This window comes from Rhinoraja longicauda, chromosome 15, assembly GCF_053455715.1.
Source record: "Rhinoraja longicauda isolate Sanriku21f chromosome 15, sRhiLon1.1, whole genome shotgun sequence".
Lineage (NCBI taxonomy): Eukaryota > Metazoa > Chordata > Chondrichthyes > Rajiformes > Arhynchobatidae > Rhinoraja > Rhinoraja longicauda.
In genome coordinates this window covers 27,173,297-27,193,654 of record NC_135967.1, presented here as the reverse complement: position 1 = coordinate 27,193,654, position 20,358 = coordinate 27,173,297, and the positions used below count along the sequence as shown (strand labels likewise).

At 39.6% G+C, this 20,358-nt stretch overlaps 1 protein-coding gene across 1 annotated transcript in view; it reads left to right on the top strand.

Annotated features, from left to right (window-relative positions):
• The first annotated feature begins 2,817 nt into the window (after window positions 1–2,817).
• LOC144600374 (coagulation factor V-like) overlaps window positions 2,818–20,358 on the top strand; it is a 66,510-nt gene continuing 48,969 nt past the window's right edge. The window contains exons 1-9 of the mRNA XM_078411949.1: window positions 2,818–3,009; window positions 3,527–3,630; window positions 7,554–7,676; window positions 10,795–11,007; window positions 11,726–11,908; window positions 13,744–13,965; window positions 15,940–16,204; window positions 17,308–17,488; window positions 19,977–20,058. Of these exons, the coding sequence (XP_078268075.1) occupies window positions 2,858–3,009; window positions 3,527–3,630; window positions 7,554–7,676; window positions 10,795–11,007; window positions 11,726–11,908; window positions 13,744–13,965; window positions 15,940–16,204; window positions 17,308–17,488; window positions 19,977–20,058 (1,525 nt within the window). The 5' untranslated portion in view covers window positions 2,818–2,857. The remainder of the gene's footprint in view (window positions 3,010–3,526; window positions 3,631–7,553; window positions 7,677–10,794; window positions 11,008–11,725; window positions 11,909–13,743; window positions 13,966–15,939; window positions 16,205–17,307; window positions 17,489–19,976; window positions 20,059–20,358) is intronic.

Below are 20,358 nucleotides of genomic sequence, written 5' to 3'. Positions count from 1 at the left end.
CCAATTGAAAAGGAGTTGAGATGTTAAGTTACAGTTGTTTAAGACATCAGTGAGGCCACATATGGAGTATTGTGTTCAATTTTGGTCAGTCGGGATATAGGAAGGGTTGTTAAACTGGAAAGAGTGCAGAGAAGACTTACAACAATGTTGCCATGATTTGAGGGCCTGAGCTGTTGGGAGAGATTGGTCAGGCTAGGACTTTATTCCCTGGAGCATAGGAGGACGAGGGGTGTCATGAGTTTCTTAATCTGTTGAAAGAATGGGATAAAGTCATCAAGCTAGATAGTGCAGCATCAGCCACTGCAGGAGAAAGGGACAAGAGGGCAAAATGGTGAAAAATACCTTCCCCTGCATGTGTGAGATCTCCTACACCTTCTATTCATTAGAATCCTCTGAGATAGCAGGTATCCTGCAAGTACCTCAGAATCGTTTGTACTTTCCTGCAACCAACCACTGAATGTCAGCCAGGCCACTGCACACCTTCAGTGGAAACAGCAGATTTTCCTCACACACAGTGCTCCACAAAGACTGCACCTGATCAGCATTTGGGTAATAAACTCACAGACTACTTTTGCAATTCCAGGCAAAATCATGTTACGCCTATTGGATTCATAGATGATGTAAACCAAAATTCCAAAGCAGGTGCCATCCCATGCCCGTGTTGAACCTTGTAATCCCTGTTACAGGGAAACCTTTCCTTTCATCACTGACAAGGAAATTCAGCCCATAGTCTGGATTATGTAACATCTCAAAATCTAGAATTGCTAAATTACATTTCCTAAATTTTTGGACAATGCTGTGGTTGGATTTAATTAATATAATTTATTCAGTTTCTTCATTTGTCTCATTGTCAATTCTCATATATATTAAGGTTTTATATTTTCTTGTCTTCTGACTCAAACAATTAATGGATAAGATTGATTTATTTACCCCAATACACTCTTTACATGGTTCACAGAAAAAAAACATATCGACAGTAATTTCCCACAAGATGCAAATTGTCTCCTTTACTGACAATTTATACCCAACTATATTGATCCCAATTATTATGTAGGTGACTAAAATGCATTTTACATAAGTGTCAATACTTTTCAATTTAGAAAGCAAGTCCAAACTGCAGATGCTGGTTTGCACCAAAGGTAGATACAAAATGCTGGAGTAACTCAACGGGACAGGCAGCATCTCTGGAGAGAAGCCCAAGGGTCTAGACCCGAAACGTCACCAATTTCTTCTCTCCAGATATGCTGCCTGTCCCGCTGAGTTACTCCAGCATTTTGTGTCTACCATTAGCCTTATGTCTTCAGTGGATGCAGATTTTGAAAACAAAGTCCAATGCAAATTTGCTACTGTATCACAGGTGTTTCACAGCCGTGTACAAAACACAAACAAGGGAGTCATGCACAGAGGTATTTCCTAACCACAGTTTTCTTCTTTTCTGCAAACATCAGCTTCTAGCTTTACCTCATTATCACCATAAGACAATATCAAGTATTTAGAAAACAGGTTCCACTGCCATTGGTCTCTATCACAAATTCCGATCAGTATCTTTGGAATTGTCCCCTCAGTAACATCCTTCTGTCTTTTCTGCACTCTTTCCAGCTTTATCAAATCGTTCCTGTAGCTGGATGACTAGAACTTCACATCATTCTCCAAGTGCAACTGTGGTTCCAGCTGCCATGGAGCTAATGTCTGGAATTCTCCTGCAATACATCTCAAATCTCCCCATCTGACTAATTTTCTTGAAACCAAACTTTCTGACCAACCATTTGGGCATCGACTCCAAAATCGCCTTCTATTTTTCACTCTGAAGTAACATTTGAAATCAGTCTTATGTGTTGGAATGTTTAGGTACAATAAAGGCTTAAGGCTTAAGGTTTAGGTACAAATAAAGCTCTGTTGAACTGTTGTTGAACTGTTGTTGTTGTCATTCACCGACAACTCAAAATCCAATTTGGCATCTATGGGGCATTGAACCAATAGCATTACCACACTATCTTATGACTGTAAACAAGAACTGTTGCACAGTTCAGAGACCAGTTCAATACATTTGGCACTTGGATCATTACAAAAATAATTTCACTGGTGCATTAAAATTATTTCTCGCTCCACAGGAAGAGAAACAGGGTTAACACGTCTTGACCTATTGAGTATTTCCAGGATTTTCTGTTTCATTTTAGAGTTTCAGCATTTGCTCTTCCTTTTATTGTTCTGCAGCATGACATTTGCACAGAAAATATTGATTGGCAAATAGCCAACTTGCCATTTCAAGTTCAAGAATCATCCTTCAGTGGTTTAACCGATAATGGAAACTAAAAGATAAAGTTGTTGTAAAGAGACGACAAAGACACAACAGACCCTGGAAACATTCATAATGTTAGTTGAAAAGTTAAACTCTTTCTTCAACAAAAGCAAAACAATACCAGTCTATTTTTCTTAAAACGAACCTCTTGGAACAAGTATTTGTGCTCCAAAATCTTCTTACATATTTCACTATCAAGTAATATTTGACAACACCCCTGTTTATTTCTCATACATTTCCATGGAAGAAGTCCAGACCACATATTTCGAGTGAAGCACTAGTTACGTCCTGATGGTTTCAGTCAATTCCTCAACACTTCCTTGTTAATTACAAGATATAAATATTTTGAACCGATGCCAAGATGCTGACCCAATGTTCCTTCAGAGTTCCTGTCATTAACTTTCCTTCCTGATGTTGTTTTGCTTTCTTCATTTAAGTAGATTAACTTTCCACAATCCTTCCTAAATTCAATCAACTGTGATTATCGTGATTTGCAAACGGCTGGGAAACTGCGGTACTCACGGGACCATTTTGCAGGCATTAATTGCCAAACACAGAATGAGGGCACTGGCTTTCTATGTGCTTTTGGTCTCTTGCCTGTTCAAGGACTCCTCAATGATAATTAGGAAGCACCACATTGCAGCTGTGGAACTTAACTGGGATTACAGGAGCAGCAATCTCCTGTCATGGCATGGAACTGGAAACACAAGGTAAGTGATAAAGTTTTTTCTGAGGCAATTTAAGTATGGCGTATGTGTTTCAATACTCCCCAGTGTCACAGACCTGCTAGGATAGATGACAATTGTCATTGTATTTTGGGATGGAGCAAGGATGGTTCAATTTATAAACTGATAACATATTGAGACATGTGCTTTAATTTCTGTTTTTGCCATCCAGTGAGTACTTGATAAGGCAGGGAAATAAATGAATAGTTGAAATATTGAATTCCAGCACAGACATTACCTTTTTTTGACACAGTAATTAATTGTTTGCTGTATTTAAGTATCGCTTTCCTGAAAGGCATGGAACAAGAGGAGAGCCACATTATAGTCAACTATCTGGGGTGAGAGACAGACCAGGAGTGTGAGTCTGACTAAATCCTCTATCCCTGCTGTTTGTCTTTGAGGACTGTTTTTAGAGTTATTGGATAATCAGAAGTAATGAAGAATGCAGGATTACCCAACAAAGCTGAAAATAAATAAATGCCTACATTTTGTTTTTCTGCAGGCAACCATTTACTCCCAGAACCTTCCCTCTGTACAGGAAGGCAGTTTTTATGGAGTTCAAAGATTCTTCATTTCTCATACCAGAAACAAAGCCTACGTGGATGGGTAAGAAATATGTTTTCACTTGGGGAGAATCAGCATGGTGTTACTAGAGTGGCGATTTCCTTCTTCACTATTGATCCACACATTCTTGGATCAATCGATCGACCAATTCTTCCATGGACTTTCAAGAGCTTTGGTGTGGGACATTTACCACTGCTGCAGGAGAGGGATAATCCAAGCAGAGCCTCTCCACTCACGGAATTGAGATTAAATGTATAAATGCAGTTTGGCTGCACACATTAAACAGCTCAATATTTTAGATCTATTTCATTTGAATTATATATACCCGTTTAACTAAAATGTAGAAATTGAAGAAAATCCCTTTATTCTGAATTAGAAAAGATCATTCTCAATAATTACAACTGATGATACAAAATCACCATAAAACATAAAGTTTGATTCTATAAAATCATAAAGTTTGATTTTTTATAACAGAATTCTCTTTACAATTTTACTTTTTTGATTTTGTGTGCTTGTTTCCCTCTCCCCTACCTCCCCACCAAACCTGATCACGGTCATGTACACATTGTAATTGAAGTTTATCCTAGTTTTGTCCACTCTGGACAAAACTAGGGACTAAACAGTCTGGACAAGTCCATACTAAAACTGTCCTGTCAGAGAGCATGACTTTCCAGTGTTTCCTCATGAGCTCTCCCACCCATGGGAAAATATTTGTGCCTCACCAAAATATCTGTGTCTTCATTCAGTGGCATGACTGTAATAAATAGCTAAGTCACAGAAGTTAGAATTCCAAACAGATATTGCTGTTCTGTCGTCCAAGACACCAGCCAGATTTCTGCCATTAGTTGGGTTCTTTGAGTAGTCACTTTAACGATGCATTGGTTTTCAGTTTGATTACAGAGTTTGCTTTACAACCAGATGTGTGTATGTGTGTAAGTGTGTGTGTATGTATATATGTGTGTGTGTGTGTGTGTGTGTGTGTGTGTGTGTGTGTGTGTGTATGTATATATGTGTGTGTGTGTGTGTGTGTGTGTGTGTGTGTGTGTGTGTGCATGTGTGTGTGCATGCTTGTGTGTGGGTGTGTGTGTGTGTGTTTTGTGTGTGTTTGCATGTGCCTGTGTGCATGATAGAGCCATAGAGCTGTACAGCAGAGAAACAAGTTCCTCAGGATCCCTTGGCCCTACTTGTCCAAATTGCCATTCTCACCTAGTCCCATTTGTCTGCATTTGGCCCATATTTATCAAACCCTTCCTATCCCAATGTCTGTCCAAATGTCTTTTGTGTCCAAGTGTGTGTGAGCGTGTGTATGTGCATGTGTGTATGCGTGTGTATTTTCCTGCACACAGTGAAAAAATTGTTTTCACAGTGCACAGATTTGTGCCTGGAAGGTCATGTTTGACTAATCTTCTTGAATTTTTTGAAGAGGTTACCAGGGAAATTGATAAGGGCAAGGCTGTGGATGTTGTCTATATGGACTTCAGTAAGGCATTTGACAAGGTTCCACATGGAAGGTTGATTAAGAAGGTTAAATCATTGGGTATTAATAGTGAGGTTGCAAGATGGATTCAACAATGGCTGAATGGGAGATACCAGAGGGTAACGGTTGACAATTGTATGTCAGGTTGGAGGCCAGTGTCTAGTGGAGTACCCCAAGGATCTGTGTTGGGTCCACTGTTGTTTGTCATTTACATTAATGATCTGGATGATGGTGTGGCAAATTGGATTAGTAAATATGCAGATGATACTAAGATAGGTGGAGTAGTTGATAGTGAGGTAGATTTTCAAAGTCTACAGAGAGACTTGGGCCTTTTGGAAGGGTGGGCTGAAAGATGGCAGATGGAGTTTAATGCTGATAAGTGTGAGGTGCTGCATTTTGGTAGGACAAATCAAAATAGGACGTACAGGGTAAATGGTAGGGAATTGAGGAATGCAGTGGAACAGAGGGATCTGGGAATAACTGTGCATTGTTCCCTGAAGGTGGAATCTCATGTGGATAGGGTGGTGAAGAAGGCGTTTGGTATGCTTGCCTTTATAAATCAGAGCATCGAGTATAGAAGTTGGGATGTAATGTTAAAATTGTACAGGGCATTGGTGAGGCCGAATCTGGAGTATGGTGTGCAGTTCTGCTCGCCAAATTATAGGAAGGATGTCGACAAAATGGAGAGGGTACAGAGGAGATTTACTAGAATGTTGCCTGGGTTTCAGCACTTAGGCTACAGAGAGAGGTTGAACAGGTTGGGTCTTTATTCTTTGGAGCGTAGAAGGTTGAGGGGGGACTTGATAGAGGTTTTTAAAATTTTGAGAGGGACGGACAGAGTTGACGTGGGTAGGCTTTTCCCTTTGAGAGTGGGGAAGATTCCAACAAGGGGACATAGCTTCAGAATTGAGGGACAAAGGTTTAGGGGTAACATGAGGGGGAACTTCTTTACTCAGAGGGTTGTGGCTGTATGGAATGGGCTTCCGGTGGAAGTGGTGGAGGCTGGCTCGATTTTATTATTTAAGAGTAAATTGGATAGGTATATGGATAAGAGGGGATTAGAGGGTTATGGTCTGAGTGCAGGTAGATGAGACTAGGTCAGGGAGAATGGTCGGCGTGGACTGGTAGGGCCGGACAGGCCTGTTTCCATGCTGTAGTTGTTATATGTTATATGTTATATGTTAAATGTGTATTAAAAACAGAATACACTCTGGAGATATTCAGCAGGTCAGACAGCTTTGGTGAAAAGAACAGAGTTAACATTTCAGTATGGAAAGCCATATAGTCCTGATCTATTACTCACACTTAGAAATCTCCACAAAAGTTGACCCCAATATATCCTTGCAATGTTTCTCATATATTTAGTTTAATTTAGCTTCCAGGTTTTCATAGAAACTACTGCCAAGTAAAATAGACAAGCCTCAAACTTAGTTAAATATGTCAATCTGTCAGTTGGCATTGTTTCCTCTCAGAGCAACCAGAATAAACAAATATGACAAACAAATTAAATACTTTTATTGGTCTTTGTTGAATATTGTCACACGAGATCATATTGAAAACTGAGTTTTTGTTAACCTCCATAGATTGCTGTCTAGAATTTATGTCTGACTCTTTTATTTCCATCAGATTTTGACCCTTTTCTGACCAAAGTGACTTCACTTTTATAGCAATTGTCCCATCACCACTCTAATGAAAACTATATGTCAATGATATTCACCTCACCCTTAAATTACATGCGATCATCTTCATGAGCCAAAGTCACAAGTTAGACAAAAGGATGCAGGTAGCAAGTGCCTTGTCGTATCACTTAGCCCAGGGGACTGGTGACCAACAGGTTTAAGTCAAATGGACTGTATCCCTTTCACTTTTGAGAAACGCTCCCCTTTGCCTTGGATTTGGAAGCAAATCTATTGCTCTGAACTTATAGCCCAAGTCAAAGGACAGCTCATGATCCGAAGAACTCAGCAAGGTTTGCAGGCCGAAAAATCAATGCGAATATCCAGCAAGTTCTACTGCAAAAGATCTGAGTCATGAAACAAAGTCATTCAACTCAGGTATTTGGAATGTGCTTCACGTGCCATTTCTAATTTTTCATTGTATTTCTATTTTTTAAATATATTTTGATCCCCTGAGGTCAGTGATGGCTCCTTTCTTAGACAATCCTCACAATACCAAGAGTATATCTAAGAGATACGTTTATTTTATTGAAGCTCAGATAAGTATTTGGCATATTAAAGGTTTTATTTAGAGGGATTAGGTGGTAAAACAGGCTACTACCTGGCTCATTTCTGTCTAGGTTCATAAGGGATATTGGATGTCATTTAGGCACCTGACTAGGGGAACTAAATCAAAGCAGTGCAGGGATTCTCTTTGACTTTCCGTAATTGTGTAGAGCTTGATCAAATTCTTACTGCTACTTATTGTACTTTGTACTATTCTGTTATACTATACTACAGGCAAGTGGTTCACATATTATTATCTTTTCTAGGGATTCTTGGTCCCACAATTCGAGCAGAAGTTAACGACAAAGTTATAATCCACTTTAAGAATCTAGCATCACGGCCATACAGTATTCATCCATTTGGGATATCCTATTGGAAGATGTCAGAAGGTGAACCCCAATTTTAATTATATTTTATACTTTGAGATAGTCGGTTTTCAGAAGTACCAAATGTGATAGAGGTACAAACAGCCCGCCGCAAAAACCCGGCGCTGCCAATTCACGGACTGCTTATAAATATGACCAATCAACCTGATCCAGAGTATCAATAGTCTGCATGAGTTCACATAAGGCTTTATGCTTGATTTTTACAACATTAAGTGGTTTTACTACATTCTATTTTGTGACATGTTATTGATATTATGCCTTATCGCAGACATATTCTTTCACCATATTTCTTATCTGGAGAAACAGATGAAGAAAGAACCTTTTACATAGTTAATTAAATTATCGACTTGCCTGTCCTCCTGAGCTACGTTGTAAAGAATGCACTGTATCATTTGAACTTCAGCCTAAGATGAACTTCATCTGTTAGGCTTAACATAAATCCAGATGTTTTCCAGTCAAGGCTGCGGCCAATTTATTCTTCTTGTGAAATCCAGCCAGGACGTTTTGATTCTGGCAGTGCACCATTGCACTAGGCTAACCCTAAATGGTAGTAAACAGAGGCACGAAAAGGAGATTGGTGGAATAATTTATGTTTCATTCCGGAGTCTGCGGAAGAAAGAACTGACATGCCTTTCACTGTTCCTGAAGGAAAGTAGCCATTTTGAAAATAACTAAACTCTCATGACCACCTAATCATGTTTGGTGCTGCTGTTTGAAAGGGGAAACCTATTCACAATGAGTAAATTGCGGCATGACATCTTTCACGACCATTAACTATTGGAGCAGTCATGGAGATTGCAGTTTAAGGTTCCATTCAGCAAAGCAAACCAAGCATTGTGTTGCAGCGAATGTGTTCAAGTTCTGGAGTGGGTTTTGAGAGCACAATTTTAGAAATTGCACCCAGTTTACATTGAGGAGAAGTGCTTTACGATGTGATGACCACATAAACAATTTAAAATATCTTGACCATAAAAATATACACTTCTGAAACTGTACATAATCTTTCCACAAGGAAACAAGGAAACATCTTGATACTTCATTTCCATCTTCTACCCAACAAGGGTTGGGTTGATCATGCAGTATATAAATGATGACAAGCACAAGCCTCGCTATATTTTGTAATCATGTGGTTATGAGTTTTTGAGTTATTACTGCCTGTTATTTCTCCAGATTAGGCCATGAGGAGCATAGATGGGATAGTTAATGAGGTTTTTTTCCCCCATAATACACGTATCAATAATAAGAGGTCATTCGTTTAAGGTAAGGAGAAGGGGATTTAGAAGGCAGATGAGGATGTTTTCAATCAGGGGCTGATTGAACTCTGGAATGCACAGTCTGAGGACACAATGAAGGCAGAGACTGTCACAAATTCAAGAAGCATTTAATGAGCACTTGAAATGACAGGGTATTGAAGGCCATGGGCCGAGTGCTGGGAAAGGAACTCGTGTAGATATGGCTGGCATGAACAGGGATGGCCAAATAATCTGTTTCCATGCTAAATGATCCAATGATTCTGTATGTGAACAATCAGGCATGGAGAAACCTTTATTCTCTGGAATAATACCTTCAGCCACTATACCTTAATCCTTAAACGGAGTTAAACCCAAGTGCTGCTGTTTGTCCATATACAGCTCAATGGAGTAAAGGCACACGAATGTGAGGATGAAAAGGGATCAATGTTATACATATTTTGTAGCCTGAAAACATATTGCTGGACTGATTGGAACAAATGAATATCCCAGGGACTGAGCAGCTGTCACTGTAGTTGAGAGACAATGCATAATAATTCATCATCACACTGCCTGGACCTATGCATAAATCACTTCCCTTCTCATTACAGTATCAAAGAATACAGACTAACACAATCCATTCAACATTTAGGGAACATCGGTACATGAATCATTCCAGGCCAGCAAAAATAAAATAATTATTGCACCATAATGCTACACTGATGCAATACTGGAGCTAAATATTTTTCTCTCCCCATTACTATGGGAATAAACATTTAGGGAACATCGGTACATGAATCATTCCAGGCCACCAAAAATAAAATAATTATTGCACTATAATGCTACTGATACAATAATGGAGCTAAATATATTTCTCTCCCCATTACTATGGGAATAAATTCCCATCGCAGTGAAATTCAATATTTATTCATTGCAACTGTGAGGATCAAGATTAAAACCAAATAGAGCTGAATGAAGATTAATTCACAAAGTTTATGTACAATGAATGGTCGGGCCCTTGCAAGGATAAAGAACCAGAAGGACGTTAGTATACAAGACTACATACAGCACAGGGAAATAAGAAAGTGGAGAAGGCACACAAGGCACCTAACTTCAAATCTCTGGAATCTAGATAATAAGAGCAGCGATGTTACGGTATCATTTTATTAAACATTAGTTTAATCACAGCAGAAGTACTGTGTGTAAAGTTCTGGTCACCATACTATAGGAAGGCTGTGATTACACTAGAGATGATGCAGAGGAGATTCACCAGGATATTATCTGTGATTAAATGCGATGCATTTGAATTATGACAGACAGTATAGGCTAGGTTTATTCTCCTTGGAGTAAAGGCTGAGGAGGAACCTGATAGAGACAAAAAAGATTTATCCCACAAAGATAGAAGATAGTAGGAAACGTTTCCACATTGTCGAGGTGTGTTAAGCTAGGATTAGGGTCTGGAATAATAGGTTTAGAGGAGATTGAGGAAGACCTTTTTCATCCAGAGGTTAGTTGGATTCTTTCAATATTTAAGAAGCATCCAAACAAGCATTTAAATGGTCATGATATAGAAGGTTATAGACCAATGTGCTGATATTGAAATTTGTATAGAAAGATGCTTGCTGGTTGGCATGAGCATAATGGGCCAATTCTGAGCTGATAATGCTATGGCTCGATGGTTATATTTATGCATTTAATACAGTTTGAAATTTTCAGGATTATTTTTCACCCCATTGTTCAAGGTGCAATTATTTTGAAATTTAAAATGATATTCAAAATGATGGTTTGGATAACTTGCTGTGTATCAGCGCAGATTATTGCAATTTCTTTGCTTTTCATTTCCCCCAAAATGTTCTTTATGTTGTTACTAATGAGAAACATTCTGAATGAAGGAGCCTCGTACAATGACCACACTTCCACATATGAAAAGAAAGATGACTATGTGGCACCCAAAGGTGAATACACCTATGTGTGGGACATCACTTGGGACATCGGCCCGATGAATGGTGATTCCAGATGTCTCACCTATGCCTACTCTTCACATGTGGATCCTGTGAGGGATTTCAATTCGGGTTTAATCGGAGCAGTGCTTGTGTGTAAACGAGGTGAGTGTGAGTAATAAGGACGGACAATATTCGAATGATAAATTGGTTTGCTGTTATCTTGCACTATTCTAAGTCATTCCTTACATCGTAGGTCAGTGCTGCCTTATTAGCAGATAAAATTTCTCAAGCAAAGATCACTTATCTTTTTCTCAGGTTGTGACAGCTTTAGATTCACTACTTTGCTGAATGACAATACTGAAGTTATTTCAGGACTTATAATCTAGAGATATTCAAGTATATTTAGCTGCTGCTTAAAATAAACCATAGATAAATATATCTCACATGGGTAAATTATTTTGTAAGTTCATAAGTTATAGGCGCAGAATTAGGCCATTCAACCCATCATGTCTACTCCGCCATTCCATCATGGCTGATCTATCTTTCCCTTTAACTCCATTCTCCTGCCTTCACCCCATAACCTTTGACACCCTTACTAATCAAGAACCTATGAATCTCTGCTTTAAAAATGCCCAATCACTTGGACTCCACAGCCATCAGTGGCAATCAATTTCACAGATTCACCACCCTCTGACTAAAGAAATTCCTTCTTATCTCCTTTCTAAAGGTATATCCTTTTATTCTGAGGCTGTGCCCTCTGGTCCTCGAGTCTCCCACTACTGGAAACATCCTCCACATCCACTCTATAGCCAGGCCTTTCTTTAAAATTTAAAATATTTTAAATTTGAAAATAACGATTTCCATGTTATTGTCTCCCCAGGAACTCTAAACCAATTTGGAATGCAGATTGATCGTCAAGAGTTGGTGCTTTTGTTCTCGGCAATTGATGAAAGTAAAAGCATGTACCTTGAAACAGATAGAATTAAATATAAGATTCCTGGCATTCAGACGACTAAAGGGCTGATGTATTCCATCAATGGCTACATTAATGGCTCCTTACCTGGTGGGTACAAACACATGCTATAGCCAGTTATGGTGACAGGTTTTTATTAATTTGTTTTTGATTTTATTAATCAAAAACAAAAAGTAAACAAAGTTCGATGGAATGAAGCCTCTTATCTCAAGGATGCTGAAGTAAAAATGTGATCAGTGATTTGTTTCGATTTTTAGCCAGACCATTTCCAGTACACTGCCACTTGAACATTACACTTTGGAAAAGGATATTGATCTGGGCAGGAGTGTGCCATACACATTACTTAATTGTAGTATATAAAATGATAAGAGTTATGGATAGAGAAGACCATTTTTTCAGGGAGGAAAAGTCCACCACTAGAGGGCATATCTATAAGATGAGAGGGGGAAAGTTTAATGGAGATGTGTGGGGTGAGTTTTTTTACAGAGTTGTGGGGGCTTGGAACGCATTGCCTGGGGTAGTGGTGGTGGAGGCAGATACGATAGTTGCTTTTAATTGGTTTTTAGATAAGTACATGGAAGTGCAGAAAATACAGGGATATGGATCATGTACAGGCGAATGAGATCCATTTGACTTGGCATCATGATTGGCACAAACATTGTGGGTCAAAGGGCCTGTTCCTGTGCAGTGTTGTGGTATGTTCTATGTTCTATTCATAACTGTGGTTTGGATATTCAAATTATGATGAGATGGTGGTGAGTCAGAGAGATTCAAGAGTATATAAAGTTCACAGTTGTTAATAGTGGAAATCAGGGATGTTCAAAGGGGCAAAATGGAAAAGCACAGAGATCTTGCTGAACGGTAGCATTAGGTGAGATCACTAGTTGAAGAAGAATCAGGCTATGAAGGGTTTTAGCAAGGAAGAGAATTTGAAATTTAAAGCCTTGTTTTTCATAGATCCAATACAGAGGGTGGATGAATAGATGGCCAGAACTTGATGCAAGTTAAAATATCAGCGGCAGAGTTTGGGATGAGCTTATGCTTATGAAGGGTGAAAAGCAGAAGGCCTGCTAAGTGTGCATTGCAAAGGACAGCCTCTCTCATGGATGAAAAAATTGCAAAATGTTACAAATATTATCAACAGGCACTTCTTGCCCTTCTCTGAAGCTAAGGTTTTGGTTGCAACAACTTGTGTACATAGACAGAAGGGCAAATCTCTAAGATATATGTTGTTACTGAAATTCATTCAGAGAATTGCTCCCTGAAAATGCTGGATGGATATGGTTTTCTCCAACCAAAACCCTGCTTGTTTGCAGACTCTGGAACCAATTACATCCAGAAAAGCAAATATTATTGACATATTTACTCATCTTTAGTGTCATTGTTCAGCATTTCTGAAATAAGTTAAAAAAAGCAGGAATTTTAAACTGGGAATGATGTGGAGTATTTGGTAAAAGTTTAGTTTTGTGGTATGGTTACTGTTTGGTAACCTTTGTAATTTAATCCCACGTTTAGTGCAATTTGGCTCAGCTTCATATGGATCTTAATCACCTTCAAATCTTCAGCATGGCATCTTGCAATCTTTGGCAATTCTGATGTTAAATCTTGAATCCATTATAATTTGTCCAATTCATGATTTCAAATGTTATCACTACTTTTCAGATCTGGAAATTTGCAAAAACAAACCAGTCAGTTGGCATTTAATAGCAATGGGCTATTGTTTAGTTTTGTGGTATGGTTACTGTTTGGTAACCTTTGTAATTTAATCCCACGTTTAGTGCAATTTGGCTCAGCTTCATATGGATCTTAATCACCTTCAAATCTTCAGCATGGCATCTTGCAATCTTTGGCAATTCTGATGTTAAATCTTGAATCCATTATAATTTGTCCAATTCATGATTTCAAATGTTATCACTACTTTTCAGATCTGGAAATTTGCAAAAACAAACCAGTCAGTTGGCATTTAATAGCAATGGGCTCCACTCGAGACCAGTACTCCATTTACTTTGGTGGATACAGCCTTCTACTGCGTGACCACAGGGTTGTTTCGGTTGAACTAGCTCCAACTGCATTTGCAACAGCTAAGATGCTTCCCAGTTATGAGAATAAGTGGTTATTGACTTGTCAAAATCCAAACCATGAACAAGGTAAGGATCACAGCATGGCATATGATTTGTGTAATGTCCGGTGTGAAAAATCAGGAATCTCGTCATTAGAACCTCTTTTAACATGTGTAAGGATGAAAACCTTCCTTCATGAAAAAGTCGTTTGACTGTGTAATTGCTCATTGTTCATCTAGGTATGGAGCAAGTCGAATGGCATCTAAAAAAATCGAATAAAGATCTATTGTGTTCAGTTCTGGGCACCATGTTATAGGAAAGATGTTGTCAAGCTGGAAAGGGTACAGAGAAGATTTACGAGGATGTTGCCAGGACCATAGGGAGAGTTTGAATAGGCTGGGACTCCTTTCCTTGGAGCGCAGGAGGATGAGGGGTGATCTTATTGAGGTGTTTAAAATCATGAGAGGAATAGATCAGGTAGATGCACAAAGTCCCTTGCCCAGAGTAGGTGACTCGAGGACCAGAGGACACAGGTTTAAGGTGAAAGAGAAAAGATTTAATAATAATCTGAGGGGTAACTTTTTCACATAGAGGGTGGTGGGTGTATGGACCAAGCTGCCAGAGGAGGTAGTTGAGGCTGGGACTATCCGAACGTTTAAGAAAGTTAGGCAAGTACATGGATAGGACAGGTTTGGATGGATATGGACCAAACGTGGGCAGGTGGGTCTAGTGTAGCTGGGACTTAGTGGCCGGTGTGGACAAGTTGGGCCGAAGGGATTGTTTCCAAGCTGTATTACTCTATGACTATGATTTTAAGGTTTTATCTTCAACACCCATTAGCAAAATAGTTTGTAAACAGAAGGACGTAGCTCTGAAAGTCCACAGAAATGACTCCAGTCTCTATTAAGTCTCATGGCATGAGGTCAAACATAGCAAGGAACCTCATTCTGGTTAGCCACTTACCACTTGTCATTAAGCTGATGAATCAGTTCTGCTGGAAGTTGAACAATGCTTGGAAAAAAATGTATTGAAAGTAACAGGCCCCATTCTCTATATGGAGAGATTTCAATGTTCACCATCAAATATGGTTTGGTAGCAATTTGGTACTGATGTGGCTAAATTCTGAAAGTCAAAGCCATCAGACTGAGGATATGACAGGGGCTGAGTGAAGCAACATGAAGGTCAAACCAATTGGAACTTGTCCACCCTAATCTATTTATAGAAAATGCATCTATCTATACATGGGAGTATTTGATACATGGAGACAGAATCCCATCCTCAAACCTTCATTGTTTGGTGTTGCTATTCGTGGTAAAATCTGAATAAATCTTGGCCATGGTACCGCCATTGAATCTTGTAACACAAAATGGGTTATCTTTAAGTTCATTTACAGCACTCTAAATCCTAAGGAGAATGACACATCCATGGCCTTTTCACAATCTACAAGGCACGTCAGGAATAGGGTGGAATATTCTCCACTTGCCTGAATGATTGCAGCTCCAACAACCTACAAGAAACTCCACACCATCCAGGACAAAGCACCTTGCTTGATTGATAATCTGCATATCATCATGACCTGGAAATGCTGTTACTCCATCATCATTGGATCTAAGTCCCAGATCTGCCTGCCCAAACATGCTTTGGGAGTACCTTCACTAGAAAAATCACACCAATTCAAGAAGGTGATAGGTGCGTGCAGGTGAGAGAGGTTGAGGAAGAGCGGGACAAGGCCTGGCAAGTGATCACATCACTTGGAAGAGAAGCTTTATTCCACCTCTTTTCCTGTTTCCTCCTTCCCTATCAACTATCCATTCGCTCCACAGCTGCTGCCTGGCCCGCTGAGTTAGTCAACTACTTTGTGTTTTTGCTAATTGTTCTTTACATAACCCAGCAGAGGCGAATGATTATTCTTGGGCATTCATATGGACAGACCAGTGTGTTCTAAATATGCATTAAATGATGTTTACTTTACAGGGATGTACAGGTGAAGAGAATGTTTTGCTTGCCAAATAAGAGATAAAGAATTCACATTCCATTTTTGCTTCTCCTCTGTTACAACAGCTGGGATGAAAGCCTACTTTAATATAAAGGGAATGTGCGTGGATGACAGTGCACTTGCTTGGAGTGAAACAGCAGGCATGGAGGATACTGATGAAAATGAAACATTTGAGAACGACGAGGAAGATGACCAGGACTTTAAGAAAAACATTAAATTCATGCTACGGACAATCGTTACCAAAACTAGGTCAATGGAATGGACTTATTACATTGCCGCTGAGGAGTGTGATTGGGATTATGCTCCAACCATTCCCGATGATGTCAGCAGGTAAAGTCCTTCTTGTTTTTATGTGTTCATTGCTGTGTCTAAGGTGCATGCTGATGTATCAGTTTTTGAGGGGATATGACTATTGGAGCTAGCCAACGGACACATCTTCTGGAACCGAGGGAGACTAGAGATATGGAATATCTCTCCAATTCTCTGGTCGCCCTCTCCTCTGAAGAAGGGTCTCGACCCAAAACATCACCCATTTCGTCTCTCCACAGATGCTGCCTATGCCGCTGAGTTACTGCAGCATATTGTGTTTATCTTCGGTGTAAACCAGCATCTGCAGTTCTTTCCTACACGTTACCCTCCGTATTACATTGTTTTGCAGGAGGTCTCCAGTATGGTATCACTAAGAGTGTGTTGGTGCTTGTAGATCAGACATACAGGCAGTCCAGCTGCAGAGCATGGAGCATCAGGATACAGGGAATCAAATAAATATCTCCGCAGTGAGGAAATGAGAAGCAACTGAAGCTTCCTGATGGTTTATTCAATAGTAAAGCATTGTAATATAATAATGATTGTCATTGTTATTCTGTTAATTAAATATCTGGGTGACGAGGAAAGATATATTAAGAAAAAATATAGGGGATAAAATCAATATCACCCCTTAGTCTGGGTAGACACAAAATGTTGGAGTAACTCAGCGGAACAGGCAGCATCTCTGGAGAGAAGGAATGGGTGACGTTTCGGATCGAGACCCTTCTTCAGACTGTCTGAAGAAGGGTCTCGACCCGAAAAGTCACCCATTCCTTCTTCCCAGAGATGCTGCCTGTCCCGCTGAGATACTGCAGCACTTTGTGTCTACCTTCGATTTAAACCAGCATCTGCAGTTCTTTCCTACACATTTTAACCCCTCAGTCTCATTGGTCACCTTTGTCTCTGTCTCAGGAGTTTGACATTGAGCAAGTTAACAGAGAAAAGGAACAGTCACTCACATTTTATCTCTGCCAGTGAGTGAGGAATGGTATTGAACAAAGAATACCACAGCAAACGATCAAACAAAATGAAATTAAATGTAATAAAATCTAAAGATCAGAGTTAATGCGTACTACAGGAGCTGAAACTTACTTCTTTATATTCCCATGTTTTTTTAAAACTTTCAGCAAGCTAAGAGCAAAGTATCTGGAAAAGGGTCCACACCGTATTGGGAAGGAGTATAAAAAGGCTATTTATGTCGAGTATACTGACCATACCTTCACAGTTGTAAAACATAAATCAGAATCAACATTGTCAAAAGGGATTCTAGGCCCAGTTCTACGTGGAGAAGTTGGAGATCGTTTTAAGGTACAATGTTCTAATACATTTGGGAAAATTTTAATGGTAGTGGAATGGGAAAGTCATTGGCGTGCCCAACCTGGGTGCCCAGCAACTATGAATGAAAATGGAATTATTTTAGATTTGCATTTGGTAGAAGGGTCCATTTGAAGTCTAATTAATGCCACAGTTGAAGGAATTGTTAGTATTTTTCAAATTAAGTCTTTTATTTCAAATATTTTCTGTGAAACGAAATGCAAACTTAGTTTTTAAGGAGCTGCTGATTTATTTTCTGATTCATTTTGTGCACAACCCTTAATCCTTGAAGGACCTGGACAAAAGTCAGAGAGTCCAGAGAGGGTTAAGTGATAGCAGATAACGACAGAAAATGCAGTGCCGGGCAGCACATGCAGACCAAGATCTCCCTGTGGAATAAGTGTAAGTTTGTGTAGATATAAAACTATTCGTGCAAAAAGGAAAGGAAGAAATAATGTCCAAATACCGATGCACATAGCCTCCAGCCTCAACATCTCCAATACAGGGGATCTGCTGTCTCAGTAACTTCCAACCTCGTCATTACATTTGGTGCTCCTAAAGAAGCCTCCTCTAATTTGGCGAGACTGCGTAGACTAGCTGAACATGTCACGCTGAACACTTGTGCCCTGTTCATAAGGCATTCGGGATCTCGCGGTTGCTAACCATTTTAACTCCCCTTCCCATTCCCATACTGACCTTTCTGTCCTGGACCTCCTCTACTGCCAGCGTGAGGCCACATGCAAAGTGAATGCTCTGTTGCTTTCTTGACATTGAAACAGCATTCTGGGTCAGCAGAATGCTGTTTGTGAAAGTTCCTTGACAAATTAGAACTCTGGTTACAAGGTTACGGAACAGTATTGGGAAGGAGTATAAAAAGGCTACGGAACAGTGTTACTGGGTTTTCCTCTTGGTAGAAACACAGAAATACAGGGGTACTGCAATAGGCCACTTCACCCTCCATCATTCAATACATTCATGACTAACATCTATCTCAATAGTATATTCCTGTTCTCTTCCCGTACTCCTTCATGACCCTTCTATCTAGGTATCTACCTGTCTCATTCAATACATACAATGACTTGGCCTCCACAACCTTTTGTGGGAAAGATCTTCACGAGTTCACCACACTCTAACTGAAGAAATGTCACCTCATCTCAGAACCTTACTCTGTATCTTGGGGCAAGCCATTGTCCACCATTTCCTTGCCAGGAGAAAATGTCCACCCCAGATCCTACCAGTTTTCTAAGCTCTCGTCCAATCAACTCAATCTCTCCTGCACCAATCTCTCCCTGCACCACTCTCCTGCAGATTCCTGGCATCTCAGGAATTATTCCAGTAAACCTTTTCATTCTATTTGTGCCAAATACTCCGGCTGTGGTCTTACAAAAGGTCTTTATATTTGTAGTACGCAAGTTCCTGTACGCAAAACCTCTTACAATGAAGGCCAACGTGTTAGTTGCCTTCCTAACTGTTGCTTCATCTTCAAGTTTGCTTTCAGTGACTGGTGCACAAGGACACTCGATCCTTCTGTACATCAAAGGATATTTGACCATTTAAAATAATACTTTGCCTTTCTATTTTGGCTACAAAAGTGAATAAATTTACATTTATCCATGTGATACTGCATCTACCATGTATTTTCCCACTCATTCAACATGTTTAAATCGCTTTGAAGATCATGCAGCCTCCTCAAACTCACAATTGCATTCAGTTTTGTGCTATTGACAAACTTAGAAACATTTGATTCCCTCATCCAAATCATTTATATATATTCTGACTAGTGAAGCCCTAGCACTGATCCCTGTTATCGCCATGAGATACAGCCTGTCACTGCAAACATACCCACTTATTCCTCTGATGTATTGCTCATTCTATAACCGTCAGCATGAAAATATCAGATACAAGGGGAGAGGGAGGGGAGAGAAAGGGCTGGGAGATTACATGCAAATTGAAGGCCATTAGCTGCAGGCCCAAATTTATCCTGGTTATTTTCTCGCTTCCAATTTCCACATCCACTAAAATTACATCCACATCCACTAAGAAGGGTACCGATCCAAAACGTCACCTATCCATCTTCTCCAGAGATGCTGGCTGACCTGCTGGAGTAACTCAGCGAGTCAGGCAGCATCTCTGGAGCAAATGGATAAATATGCTAGTTTATATCTACCCTTGGTATAAACCAGCATCTGCAGTTCCTTTTTATTACAGTCAAAACTTTGGAGTTATGAACTTTGCCCTTGAACTCCAACGTGGAGTTTCCAATATTACTGGGGCCGTCCACACATCTGAATTCGGCATTGTCCTCACAAAACTACATGTTGGCACTAAGAATTCAGGCTCTAATCTTCAGAAGCTTCCAGTGTTTTGCTGCAGATTGTTGCTAGAACTCACGCCTCCCATTTCCCACAGACAATTCAGGTAAGTTAGAGATAACTGATGTTTTTTTTCATCCTTAAATGAGCCTCTATCTTGTATGACACAGATCATCTTTAAGAATCTTGCCAGCAGACCATACAATATTATTCCACATGGACTGACAGAAATAAAAATGGACAGAGCTGGAGGTAAGAAGGAAATGACTGCAGTGTTAGTCAGAATAATCTTCCTCGGAAAATACTGTACTAGTTCCAGCAGCCTTTGATCAGTAATAAACTAATTTTCTGCAAATCTGTTAGTGCTGTAAAAAGTACATTTGGTCCAACTTGGTCAAGTTGTGTATAAAATTAATAAAAACCTTCAAATACATACAAAAATAACACCTAAAGAAGCAGCATAAGTCAGGTAAGAGTCACAATTTTTAAAAATAAATTCACTGTAAATGATCAGTCATGCATTGGGCAAGAAATCAGGAAGCAAAACTGGTT